Source organism: Rhamphochromis sp. 'chilingali' (genome assembly GCF_963969265.1).
Source record: "Rhamphochromis sp. 'chilingali' genome assembly, chromosome: 5".
In the NCBI taxonomy this organism is placed as follows: domain Eukaryota; kingdom Metazoa; phylum Chordata; class Actinopteri; order Cichliformes; family Cichlidae; genus Rhamphochromis; species Rhamphochromis sp. 'chilingali'.
The window spans coordinates 11,892,485-11,906,972 of record NC_137932.1 but is presented as its reverse complement, the minus strand read 5'-3'; the positions used below and the strand labels follow the sequence as shown (position 1 = coordinate 11,906,972).

General features: G+C 41.8%; 1 protein-coding gene across 5 annotated transcripts in view; it reads left to right on the top strand.

The window, feature by feature from the left end:
- Positions 1-14,488, top strand: part of utrn (utrophin) — a gene marked incomplete at its 3' end in the record, with an annotated part of 195,649 nt that overhangs the window by 144,543 nt on the left and 36,618 nt on the right. For all 5 annotated transcript variants that reach the window (XM_080883910.1, XM_080883912.1, XM_080883909.1 and 2 more), the window contains 5 exons: positions 3,906-3,967; positions 5,651-5,725; positions 8,692-8,893; positions 9,450-9,535; positions 10,918-11,075. In XM_080883910.1, coding sequence (XP_080740036.1) covers positions 3,906-3,967; positions 5,651-5,725; positions 8,692-8,893; positions 9,450-9,535; positions 10,918-11,075 — 583 coding nt within the window. The remainder of the gene's footprint in view (positions 1-3,905; positions 3,968-5,650; positions 5,726-8,691; positions 8,894-9,449; positions 9,536-10,917; positions 11,076-14,488) is intronic.

Here is a 14,488-nt window from a genome sequence, read left to right as displayed (position 1 = left end):
GAACCGTAACTCAAAAGCCCAAAAAAGGGGGATGCTATTATAGGAAAGATGGGGGTGGCTTTTTAAGGGAGGGTGGAGGTGGAGCGGTGAGAGACAGAAGATGTCAGGTGGTGAATGCAGGCACTTATCACCTGTCACAGACACTTGGTGATAAGCCTGGCAGGCTGCTGTCAGTGGGGGGGAAAAATAGTTCTTGAAATCTTCCTCGTGCTTACTCAGATATTTCCCTGATTCTGTGTCTTTGAATATCCAGATATGCTACTAATCATTCAAGTGCACGCTCATGATTATTCATGGAAGTCTCTGAGCGTGTGACAGTGACAAATTCCCACCACCCACCAGCAAAGCGACTGCAGACGTGTTTGGCCACACTGTTGCCGTTTTTAGTTTTTAGGGAATCGTCTCCGGCCGTGCTGTGATTGTAGATCTATCCAAGAAGGATTTTGGCTTTTCCCTCAGGAAATATGAAACGTCTAGGTTACTTCTAGGGTAGAGGGAAAGAGTAGGAGGTTGTTGTGGTTATAATTTATTTTTAAGAAGCACCAATGAAGACGTAGTAATTAGCAGAACCACTTTAACCTTCAATGAGACTCTAAGTAGCTGGAAATTGTAAAGCTACACAAGCTTGATAAGCTAAACTGCTATTATTATTATGATCAGTTAATCTAAGAGGGTCAGATTGTATCACTTATGTCATAACTTCAGCTGCCTATTATGCTGACTTGGTGAGACAGAAATCTCATTAAAACATCTTGTAAAAGGTTATTTTCCCCTCACAGTACCCTTGTGGATAAGTAAATATCATCCTTTTCTTTGTGCCTGCTGCTGCATCCCCTTTCTGTGACGCCGTTCGACTTGTAGATGGTTATTCTGAGATGTCATTTAATGACTTTTATGAGGGAAAATGTCACATGCATTAAACAAGACCCAAGAGGATTCATCTCCAGAACTCCTGTCTCACAGCTATCTGCTGCCTGACGAATCGGCAAAACCACTACGTGTCATCAGTGGCCGCTTTAATTGCCTTGTTTCTAATTGAATTTCCTTTTAATTTGATGCATATGAGAAGTCATTTTCCACTGTGGAAATCAATGTCGAGGAATTTGGAGAAGTGTTCAATATCTATCACGCTAATCCTTGAGTTTGAAAAGCTCGAGATATTGGAATGAAATAACTTCAGACGCTCAACTCGATTGAAATTGGCAGCCTTGCATCATGGTGTGCTTTTGGAGTGTTTTTGAACTTTGTGGTGCATTCAAATGCTTCTTGAAAGTTAGTAAAGGACAATTATCCATCGTAAAATCACCAGTTAAACAATTAAAAGTAGCTTAGTTAATTTATTGACTCATAACCTGGCTTAATTTCATGAGGTAATAAAAGATTTTCGCTCAGACAACAGCATGGAGATAAATAGGATTTGGAGCGTAGGAAGAGAAGGAGTGACAGCTGTGCTGTGTTTGCACCTGCTGCTGGCGACACTAAACAGGAATCAGTGTTAAAAGCCAGAATGAACAACAATGCTGAGGACAGGCTTATGACTTACAAGTCAACGACATCCCGTGATCACTGATATGCCCAGTCAATGAAACATTCAAGAATGCTTCTATGTTCAACCATTTGGATTAGTCAAGCTGGTGTGAAAGCTATTTGTTGACTACAGTGTGAGCTAAACAATATTCCTGAAAAAGGAGGGTCTGAATTTACATTACAATGCGCTAAACGCGTATGAGCCAAAGCAGCAGACTTCAAAGAAGCATAATGGGCATGACTACTCGGCCGTCTGGTCTCCAGTTGTCCATCTAGGCTCAAGTCCACTCCTAAATTTTGTCGGTTTACCTTTCAAGGTTTTCTGGATCATGACCGTTAAACTTGGATTGAATTTTAGGGAAGTGAATAAAAAAACTTGGGCATGCACCAAAGTTTGGGGCACGAAAACTCAGGATGTTATAGTAGATGTTTTGACCCTGTGGGATAAATTTACAGTGCACAATCCAGTGGAAAAAAAGGAGGGAAAACCCAAACAAAAATAACAAGCATGCTCCTAGTGTTACTCCCAGCCTGACGCACTGCCTTTCAGCTTTTCCACTGAAAGCTGCTGTTTCCAGTCAGGTAAAAACCGCTGAGACACAGTGATCATCTCTGGGGATAATCGTCAACACAAAAGTCCAGCCAGTGTGAAATAGACACAGATTTTTTGCTCTTTAGCAAAGTTAGCCATCCATGGTAAAACGTTGTAAAGGTTTAGTTCTAATGTGTGTTTACTGAATCAAGCCGTCAAGCCTGATTTGTTTGTATAAAGCCAACCTTACCCTGAATTTTACTGTGGATGAATGTTTCACACTGCGCCATCTAAACTGTAACAGCTTTGTCATAAGTGTGCCATCACTTCACTTAGCTTTCTTTTTCCCCCCCCTGCCTTCCTACAGGACAACAAAAGGACTGACATTGCAAAGGGAATATTTTGAGGGGAAAGAAGTGAAGACTGTTAAATTTGACAATTCAGTTGTCCCCATCATGGCATTCATGAGCTGTGGATATGAGCACAAGCTGTCTAATCTCTCTGGTGATGGAAATACTGGCTGCCGTGTGTGTGTGTGTGTGTGTGTGTGTGTGTGTGTGTGTGTACAGAAGTCTGATTTTTGATGTTTTGTGAGTTCATGTGTATCCTATCAGTGTACTAGTTCTGTCTCGTCTGCGATGTACCATTCGACACGTCAGTGTAAAAAAACATTTTATTGGTGATAGCTGCTTGCGAATGTGGTCTGCATAGAGATCATGCTCTTTCTCCTAGTGTTTGTTTGTGTGGAGCAAATATCAGCGAATCCCCTACCAGCCTTTGACAATTTAGGCAAATGTTTCGCAGGTCCTTAGTGCAGGAATGTCCCGGCATTAAATATGCCTGCTCAGGTGTGAAAAGGGTCACCAGTCTGCGTAGCCGTTGAATAGCGATGAACATCTGCGCAAGAGGAGGGCTTATGCCATCCACTTCGCCGCTGCGCTTCTCTGTCAGCACTCGGCTTTACTTCCTGCCGACTGTCAGCAGAGAGTGAGCCATCGCAGAATCCACAGGGGAGCCTCTGCATTCTGAAGCAGACTTTTATTTTTAAAAAAAAAGATCTTCCAGAAAACTCCTCAAACATCCCACGCAGATCTGAGTGTGGCTTCTGACAGCCAGGTGCCTCCTTGAAATATTATGCAGGCGTGCGCACACACGCACACACATACACACACATAAGGCCACATCATGGCCAGAATAGCTCAAATAAAAGAAGTGATTGGCAGGCGAAACAGCTATGTTTGATCATTCTTTTTAAATGTTTTTTTTCCCCTTCTCCTACTGTTGGTTTTCCGACTGCTTTTATTTGTGTGTGTGTGTGTGCGTGTGTGTGCGTGTGCGTGTGTGTGCGTGCGTGCATGCTGTGGCTTCTACCTGAAGCAGAAATGTAAACAGAAGGTTTAGACTTGGTCCCCTCATGTTTATTATGGTATTTGAAAGGAAAGGTGGGTGTGTGTGTCTGTGTTGTTTCATTAAGAGTTCTGTGATTTATGATGTATTCGTAGCCTCTGTCTCCATTTCAGGGGTGATAACAAAAGAGATGCCAATATGAGCGTCCACAGTGTCTGTACTGTTCCAGTGATGATGATAAAAGTAATGTTAGCTTCTGTGTAATTCCACTTGTTTATCCTTTTGCTCAGTTTCTCTGTATGATTTTTGCATACCTTTCTTATTCAGTGTTTTTTTTCTTGTTTTTTTGTGATAAGCCTTGAAAGTGTAGAAAGTATTTATGAGTGTGTGTGTGTGTGTGTCTGTGTTTAGACATCAGCAGTTGTTCTGTTTATGTGTCAGCTCATGATTTTGTGTATTTTGCACTCTTAAGTTTTCTCTTCTGTGTTTCCATTTTTAGTCATCAGACACAAACGACGTGCTGGGACCATCCAAAGATGACAGAGCTCTACCAATCACTAGGTATAGAACATAGTATTATGTATGAGGACTTAGGCTCCCGACTTATTTTTCAAAATAAATGTCGCTTCAGAAAATTGCTAAGAATAAACTTATTTCCAACTTTATATAGTGTTATTTAGCTGGGGTTTCTTTGCCCAGGTAATAAGATACTGACGGAGAAATGTACAATGGAGATATTAAAAATTCAATTTAAAAACATTTCCATACCAAAAAAAGACTGTCACGCAAGATAATCCACAGAATTCACTGTCAGCTTTTTTCCCCCTCAGCATTTCTTTGGGGGAAAGTTGTTCCAATGCGAACTTTTCACAGTCTGTACTTCATATTATCCAAAGTACTGAGGTTGCTGATCCTGAAAAGAGATGCTGCTGTTAAATATTTCAAATGTAATCTGTCATTCCTCTGTGCTTCACATAACGCAATTTGTCTGTATGATGCTAGGGTCCAAAAACTGTTTTTCTGGTCTTTAGTCCTGTCACAGGGCTTAAGGCGGGGTACCCCATGGACGGGTCGACAGCTCACACAGAGACAGACTCATATTCACAACTATGGGCAATTTACCTCATCTTTGTACTGTGAGAGGAAGCCGGAGTACACAGAAAATGCACACCAGCACAGGGAGAACATGCAGATGCCACGCAGAAATGTCCACTGAGTCAAACCCAGCACTTATTAACCACACTAACACAAGGCTGGTTTTGGTTTTGTGAACTAAAGTTTACTTAAAGTATGAATTAAGTGTTAATTTACTGAATGTGATTTGTAAGTCAGGTAAAATTGTCATTAGGTGTCAGCTGATCGTGACGTATCATAGCTGATACGTTCCCTGACTTCGTCCAACTCTGGCATCTCTAAGAAACTGATTGAGAATCTCAAATAAAGCCGATGCATGCCTACAAAGCAGCGGAAGGCTATAAAAAGATAGCAAAGTGCTCCCTGTCAGAAATGCAGTGAAGGTGAAGAAGAAGAATACTTTAAGACTGAAATGTACATCTGCTGGACCGGGAGGCAAAGTAAAGCTTCACATGACTGCAAAGTAGCTGCAGAAAGGTTTAAAGGCTCTGCAGCTTCCCATCAGGGTGTGGGCTGAAGCATCATCACTGTGATCTCAACTTCTGCACAGCAATATCTGCATGAACAAGATCACCTTTTAAACAAGTGATGTGGCTCTTTGAAGCAGACGTCTTGTTTCTGATCAGGGATCAGCACAGCGCTGTTGACCCATTCTCACTTGTCTGGTTCATTTACTCTTTAGATTTGACTACATGAAGCTGACACCCTGATCTTTTCCCTCTCTCCCCCTCCCTGATAATATCCATATGCGTGCCTGTGTCCCTTCAGGATCACCTGTATGACTGTGGTATTTTTTTTAATGAGCTGCCAGATAAGTAATAACCTGTGAAACTTTGGGAGTGTATTCTGTAGGCCAGGAGCTCAACAAATAGCACCAGACTCCACTGAGATAGAACTCACTAACCTAATTACACAGTCCATATTAGCAGCCTCTCGCCTCAGCCGTCTCCACAGACAATAACTAACAGAAGTCAGATTTCACTGAAGACAGAGGTTGCTTGTGTTGCCCAGAAGGCAGATTTCTGCTGCATTTTGTTTTCCAATTTTCTGCCTCTGTTTTCCTTTTTGTCCGTTTACCTTTTATCTCTCTGTCTCCTTTCCTGCCTGTAGCGGACTTGAACAATGTGAGATTCTCAGCATACCGAACAGCCATGAAGATTCGCAGACTACAGAAAGCACTGTGCTGTAAGTAAGATGAACACACGCGCGCGCGCACACACACCCACAGACACCTTAATACCTACAGCCGCGGTCTGCTTCTTTTGATGTTTGGGCTCAACAAGGGGATGCAGTAATGATTTGAAGCTTTGCCAGATGCTGTGCCAGAACAGCATAGGAACCAAGCATATTTTTGGCTTTAAAATTACCCACTCTGCATGAATTTGTGTGCGCGTATGTGCATGATTCTTTGCATACAGAGTCACAGCTGGTGCTTGTGTTAAGCCTGTTGAGCGTAAGCCTCATTTGGTGAGCACAGGTGGAGTTTTTTTAAAAATAAATAAATAACTAAATACATTCTCAGAATGAGAGAGTGATGGTTTTTGTGTTTATAATGTAATCTTCGATAGGAAGTTGCCATTACTTAGAGTCTCAGGTGGCTATAAACACCATATATATACACAAATACACACACACATTACAGGTGCATGTAGACTCCTCCATGTGGGGTTTCAACCAGCATGGCAGTAGCTACTTGGGCTCAGCTCAACGTAATAATGGTGACAAATGTTAACCATTATCCAGCTGTTGACATTATTAGTGCACCTCACACTGTGAGCCTACACTGTTTATTTACATCCTGCTGTTTGTAGGAAGTTTGGAGTGTGTACGAGTGTAACAAATACCACACATCAAAACCGTACCGTTACCTCAGACGGTTGTGTGCATGTGCAGCATGCCCAGCAGGGTATGTCAAAGTGTGTTATTGTGTGTGTTGGTTGTCAATGAGTTTGAATGATTCAGGCGTTTTAGTTTGCTATCTCATATTGCTTCTGTGTGTGCGTGTGATTGTGACGATAATGCATTAGGCTGAGTGAGTTCGACTTGGGGCACTGCGATTCAATTTCATTCATTAGATTGGAGCAGTCACAGTATACAAACACACACTGACATGCACATGGAGGCACAGAAGGATCAGTAGTTATTAGTTATTAGCCTGGATTCATGTGGAATCTTTGCTTGGAGATCCATGTGTCTGACTGTTTGTGATTGTGTGTGTGTGTGTGAGAGAGAATTTGACACACACGTGACGGGGATACTATAAAACGGCTAATTGGGTTAAGTCTGTGCCAGGGGGGTGGAGAAGCACAAATGAGCTTGCGTGGCATCCACTAATGTGCCACAGCCTTTCAGCTCCATACCAGAGTGTGTAATGACAAAGCTGCAGAGAAGGAAAGTTTTGCTTTCTGATAGCACAGCTGCCCTGCTGCGTCCACTCTGTGTGGATTACTCCAGTAATTAGTGCTGTCTTTGAGGGCAGGAGGGTGAGAGAGATGTGCAGTGTGGAAGTTTTTAAATATTTATAGAAAATTCATTAAAGGTCAGAAGAGTAATGCAGAGAGAGGAGTTTACAACTGTGGTTTATGTTCCTGTATACCTGTGAAATAGATTTGAACCTCCCATGTATTGAAATCTTTTGATAAATCTGAAACAAGATGCCGTGACCATAAAGTACGGTAGATTTTTAAATGTTAAAGATTCTTTCTGTGGTAATTATCCCACTGTCTGCATTTTACCTCCTGGTTGGTTGACCTGCCAGTGGATCTAAGCAAAGCACTAATTAAAAATCCCTTTGGTATCTGAGCTTCATCCTCACCTATTAATATATTCTTGTACTATGTAACTAGATCCTGACTCTTGTCATGTATTTATTAAGCAGTACATGTGCTGTAGAAAACAAAGAAGGAGATGCTTTAACATTTAGAGAAAACTACTTATCTACTTTTTTTTTGCTGACAAAACCAAATGAGATATAATTTGTTAATTAGTGAGCTTGAAAGGTGCTGGTCAGCACTTCGGGCAGAGACAGCCAGCTGTTCGATCCAGTGTCATATTAAAGAGCAGGATATTAGCGCAGTTTTGATTATCTTATTAACTCATTAGTGGGTTGTGTCATGGTTTAATGTCAGATATTTAACAGATTTAAAGGACCAAACCGGCTGTTGGTTTCTTGAAAATGGAGACAATATCTTTACTGTGGAAGCATTTTTGTTTAATAATGTTATGTTATATGTTTCTTAGTCTGAGCTTTTTTTAAAAAAAAAAAAATCTCAATACAACAGTATGACTTCACAGTGACACTCAAAGTTTAATATACTTCCCTAGATTATCAGTATATTGTAATGAAAATAGGCTGACGTCATCATAGTGTAATTAAAACATCATAGAACAGATATTTAGTATAACCCTTGTCCTTCGAGAGGCGTTACGCTCTACGAGTGCTTTTATATTTCCTTATTCTAAAAGAAGTACTGCACTGTTACAGTTAAAGGCCTCCTATGATGGGGAGTTCATGCTCAAGCACTATAAATACAGCAGCTTCTGTTGTATTTATTTATATTTTAGGTACTTTGTCTCAATGCGCTGGCTTTTTTATTCAATTATCCTCTTCCGTTCGATTTTCCGTCTTTTTTGCCATCTCTCTTGCGCTTCAGATGCGTAAGTGAAGGGGACAGTATGATGGAGGCATAATTGAAATTCTATATAAAAAATATGGTTACATTTTTGTTTTTGTCATTCTAGAGCCAAGACTCCAGAGAGACTGCTCTGTCTGATTCATTTCATCTCTGTTCCTCGTTTGTCTTTTTTTAGTTCACATTTCTCCTCAATGGATCCGTCTATTTTCTGTCTGTAATTCTGGCCTACCCCTGCACTTGTTTTTTTTTTATGAACCTATTTTGATAAAATATCAGTCAAGTCTGTAGTTTAGACGTTCTTCTATAAGTAGCCTGTGCCATTTTCAGCTCCTTGTCCTTTTCTGATATCTTGACATTTGTTGAAAAAATCAGAGCAGCTGCTGAAAGCTCAGTGAGCAAGCTGGAAAGGTTACTAATGGTCCTGTGTTTCTTTGTCCCTTTCTTCCATTTTCCTCCCGCCTCCTTCTCCTCGCTGTTTCTCTCCTTCTATATCTCGACCGCCCCATTCATCTGCAGTGGACTTGCTGGACCTCAGCGTTGCCCAGAACACCTTTGAGCAGCATAAACTCACCAATAACAATCAGCTGCTTACCGTTCCCGACGTCATCAACTGCCTAACCTCTATCTACGACGGCCTGGAACAGGAGCACAAAGACCTGGTTAACGTGCCTCTCTGCGTTGACATGTGTCTCAACTGGCTGCTTAATGTTTATGACACGTACGTATGCCCTCTGCGATACATGTTGCCGTACATATTTGTAGCAATGCTTACTACTTCATGCTGTTGCATGCACATGAATGATGCACTTGTTTAAAATTAGACTGCATTAAAGGAGCTGTCATGTCAACAATGCACATATTCATGCTGTCATCATGTCATATGCATAAGTCGGCAAGTGCCTCAGTGGGCGTGTTACGCATTGGGCTAATTTAGGAGCAAATTTCATGTGTCAATATAATCTGCTCTCGCCAGAACATACAGTACTCTCTGCATAATCATGTGTGCACTCATACACTGTAAACCAACCATCTCCGCACTCTAAATACCATTTGTGCGCATTCAGGGGAAAAAAGCACAAACAACTCACAACGTCCTGCACGCAATCCTTTCCTTTCCAGGCACATAATGGTTTTATGTCTCTGTTGTTGCATGTAATTCAAATCTGAAATGATCTCGCTACACTTAAATTGAATGTATACTCAGAAACACACAGCAACAGTAAATGTAACTAATTTTCACTGTCTGCTTGGTGTCTCCGTGGTGCTGTCTGCAGTGGTCGCAGTGGGAAGATCCGGGTACTGTCTATGAAGATCGGCCTGCTCTCTCTCTCCAAGGGACACCTGGAGGAGAAATACAAATGTAAGTGTCAGCGAGTTGGTGTGACGTTTGATTCTGTACACGTGCATCTAAACCCACTCACGTCCCTTTCATAAGAGACCAGCCTGTCTCCGATTTCAAGTGATACTGCTGCACGATGGCTGTACTCCCAGCAGTATTAATCAAACTCGAGACGGAGAGGAGTTAGAAATCGGGTCGTCTAATTGGATGAGAGACCTCCTCCGCGTTTCTCTTGTTCTTTATTTAATTTTCTATTCTCCCTTATTTTTTAGGATTAGGGAGCGTGAATATAGGCTTGCTGCACTGGGAGGAGAATGTCATCCTAGCTTCCTGCTCTTTGTTTTTGCTGCTTTATCTCTCTCTCTCTCTCGCTCCCTGTCTTCCTTTGCTGTCACTGCTCACGCCACTGTTCATCCATCTAACAGTTCCACTTTATCTTTTGTCCTGTCTTACTTAGTCTTGCTTCCATCCTCGTTCCTTTCTTACTCTTTCGCCTCCTTTTCTCTTCCCATGGCATGGACTCCATCCCTGAGCCTATTCGTTCCACTGGCAGTTTCTATTAGCCTGAGAAGGGTATCTAGCATGGTTGATTGCGTCCTTCCTCCTTTACTCTTTTAGGGTCTCATTGACTGTCAGTCCCTTGCAGATAGCTGCACTGCATTGCGCACGCACCTAACTAGGTGTCCTGTTATTTGACACCCATTTTTGACAGTTGCAAATGTCAGATGTATATCTGTACTGGACTGATTTCATAAGAGATGTGTACGTGGGGGGGGGATGGGGTCAGAGACATGTAATTGCTGTCTCTCTTTTTTTTTTTGCATGTGCAATCCATGAACACCCACACACAGTCATGGCAGGAGCTGGCATCAGGACCAGGCTTCATAGAGAGATCAAAGACAGTGGCAAGCGGAGCAGAAAGACCTGTCATGCCCTCTGTTTTTTCCTCTCCTCTTTTTCTCTGGATTACACTCTCTGCCTTCTTTGCTCATTTTGTGCATGTGCTCCAGCGATGTTTCGTAACCTCATCTGGGGGGGTGTTGCCAACATGCAGAGTAGCTTAGATAGTGTTTCATTGGGCAGGCATCCATATCCAGTACGGAGCTTTGTCAATCTCCGTGAGAAGGGATGGAAAGATGGAGACGGGGAGGGAAAGATTAGAGAAAAAAAGCCTGCTGTGGAAAAACTAAATGCATCTGTTCTCTGATTCTTTTTGTCCTCCCTCTCACCCACATATACACTAACGCTTTTCCCTCCCACTCTCTGCTATATTGTCACTCTTTCCTTCTCTACATCTTTTCTATTTATACTTGTTTTTATTTTAAATATCACCCACATGCTCTAACTTTCTCCCTTATTCCTTCTCTTTTACCTCACCGCTCCTCCCTGTCCTCTCTCTGCAGACCTCTTCAGCCAGGTGGCGTCAGCAGGTGACACGTGCGACCAGCGGCAGCTTGGACTGCTGCTTCATGAAGCCATCCAGATCCCAAGACAGCTGGGCGAGGTGGCTGCCTTTGGAGGCTCCAACATTGAACCCAGTGTTCGCAGCTGCTTCCAGCATGTATGTTCACACAGAAACACACAAACATGTGCATTTAACACATCACATTAGTGTACACCTACACACATCTGAAGAATACAGAAGCACACAAGCTGTTCATGCCATAGTCTTTTAGTGTTCTTACCACTGGATGGATTATAAGCATGGGGGGAAAATCCATTTAAATTCCATTTAAATTCTTTTTTTCCCCACATGTTAATGAATAACAAGTTCAGGGTTTTTGTTTGTAACAAATCTATAACCTCAATCTGATTAATCAGTGATTTTTCTCCGTGTTTAAACTATTGATTTCACTGGTTTTACCTCTAATACATAAGCTGAAAATGATTTTCTTGTTTTGCTTTGTTTTTGTTCTGTTTCGTTTGACAAAAACAGTCTGAATGTGAAATTGTGATTGCTTAACTGGTGGGGGAAATCAGATGGCATATTAATGACTAATTAAAATAAAGGTTTGAAAATGTGTGCTGGGCAGATAGAATAGAAATGCTAGGACAAAATGAGCCCAAAACTAGTCGACTCAAAATGACCTCTTTATTGCTGTACACAATATGTACACATATTGTGTACAGTTAACTGGTAGTCTGGTGCTCATGCGTAAGCAGAAGCTTTAAATCTCTTCTTAAGATAATATATGTCCTGTTAGCTACAGGGTTCATGTTATGCTTTATATTTTTATATAACTCATAACGCCGATTAGGCAATCGATCCCTGGGGATTTTTCTGTTAATATATTATTCATGTCTTCCTCTTGAACCTACTCCACCGTATCATATTTATTTCTATCTTAAGAGACATCTTCTTGTTTGTCACAAGCACATTTTGTCTCTGCCATCTGTCACTGCTTGTGAATACTTGTAAAAGAAAAGTCTGATTTTCCAATTATCCAACAAAGATTTCTTGCGTGGACACTGCTTTGACACTCTTTTGATTCAGCTTTCTGCTACAGAATCTAAAAAAGCTGAAAGGTATGAGCTTAAAAAGCGCTGCCAAAAAAAGTTGATTCCGTTCATCTTGACGTAGCGTTTTCAGTGCAAGAAACTACCTTTGCACAACGAGGGAAAGTAGCCCACTGAATGAACAATGGGCTGTAAGGTCAGTTTCTTGATCATTAAAATGCACATTGTCATGACCACTGATCAATGGCCATGAGTACCATTCACAGAGAGTTGGGGAATGGCTGCAATCACAGCATTTTAGGATGGTGAAAGATGTACCCTTAGGCCCCTTGACTCCCCACTCAAACCAGCGTTCCTCCCTGTCCAGGATGTGTACATCCTCATCATTGAAAGAGTGTGCACTGGCCTGTAGGTGTAAATAGACTGCAGAGTCCTGGCCTGACGAGGTAGCTCTTCTGTGTTGTGCCGTCCACTTAGCCAGAGGTTGTTTGGTTTCCCCGATGTATAAATCATCCAGTCCTCCTGGCACTTAACAGCGTGCACTATATTACTCTGTTTGTGCCGGGTGATCGGATATTTGGGGTGGGCCAATTTTTGGCACAGCGTGGGGTTTAAAAGCCACAGAGTCCACAGTGTTTAGAGGAAATGCGTCTCAGCTTATTCCGATACTCCTGACACATACAGGATCTCTATAGGTTTTCGCTAAGGCAGCAGTTGTCCATGTCTCCTGAATGGCCTGGAGCATTCTTTGGGTGCCTTCTTAGCTTTGACAAATGTCCAGCTGGGATAACCACATTAACTCAGGGCCTTCTTGATATCATCTTCTCCTTCCATGGCTGCTTTATCAGTGGGGTGTGCTATATGACATTATTATTCAGTGCATCTTCCAAAGGCTGATTATCATCGAGCATCTGAGCTTTTTTCACCTTCTCCAGCCACCTAACACCAGATCCTGAGAAAAGTACTTGAGTGTTTGAGCTCTGCTAACCAACCACAAAGCCTCAAATGGCCTCCGGTGCTCTGCTGGCTGTCCTCTAGTGTTTTACTGCAGTCAGCTAACCATTTTTTGCGAGTTTACCTCTGGACATTACTGGCATTTAATGATGTCCTTATCCCCCCCAGAATCACTGTTTCATTTCTCTCACTCTTCCTCCCCCTGGCTCGTGCTTCGGTGGTCATAAATGGGAGCCAAACATTAAAATTAGGAAGCTATAAATTTCACTGATTTCCTGCCGCGCGCCTCCCAAAATAGCAGAGGGAGGCAGTTTTAAACTTTATCTCTCCCTCTGTTTTCTTCTCGAAATATTGCAAAGAGGCAAACACCTTGCTGCCTCGCCTTGATGTCATAATAATACGCACATATCCACAAGGAGATATATACATGCATGAGTGCACACACTAGCTTATATGGACATAAATTGCTCACAAACTTGGTCGTGAATTGCTGTGCCAGCTGTAGTCCAGTTGCTCATTAATCATTCAATCATCCAGCCGGGTTGGCAAGTGGAAACCAGGCAGACATAAACTCTCACACTCTCTCTTTTATTTACACATGCATACACATGGACGAGCAAAGCCCCATGCCACCTGTGTGTCAGTCAGCCCCATCAGTGACAGGGCAGTCGCTTATTCCATTTCCTTTAATGGGGTCTGTGATAAATGAGTTGTGCCGCCATAAATATAGCCTCTTTCGCCATTCCTTTGTTACTCTCCTTCATTTATCCATCCGTCCATCTATCTAGTCATCCTTCGAGACACCCAGCAATTAATCTGTAAGTGCTATAATTCTGCCGTTAGATGGTAAGTAGGAGGGAGAGAAGGCGCAGATCAGACTAATGTATGGGAAAGGAGAGATGGAGAGGTGGTGCATGGGAAGATCAAATGAAAGAGTGGAGGAGCGTTAAAGACCATTTGAGAAGTCATAAAGGTGAGGAATTAATTGGATGTGTTCTCATTTATGAATCTGAATCTTAAAAGCTGCCTTCAATTAAAAAAACCCCAAAAAACCCAAACCTGCCTCAGAAACATTAAGTTACCAAACCCAAGGTTAATTTTTTTTAAAGTTAAACCTCACTTTAGTACTTTAAAGACAATGTCAGTGTAAAACCAGAGTTTCATAAAGAATACCAAAATATAGCTTTCTTTGATTACCTGCAGTTAATGATATATATGTTACATGGAGCATGTTATTATTTACAAGATTATAATTGAGTAAAAAGAGCCACCGATACAATGCATTTAAACTAGAGCTTCACCAATATCCAGTGTAGATATTTGCTGATTTACAGTATCGTCGTCTGCATTTATGACACAGTTAGAATAAATGGGAAAGGCTGAGAGTAAATGAGTACACCATGGCTTTTTGGGATAATTTGAAGGCAGTTTTGATTGATAAAATCAATGATGCCACATGTCAATATGTCCTGTCTTTGATCAGTGAGCTAAGTATTCAGCTGTTTTCCCTTTAAAGGTTATCAACCACATATTTAGATAATATTAAGGGGTTTTAAGGCCCGC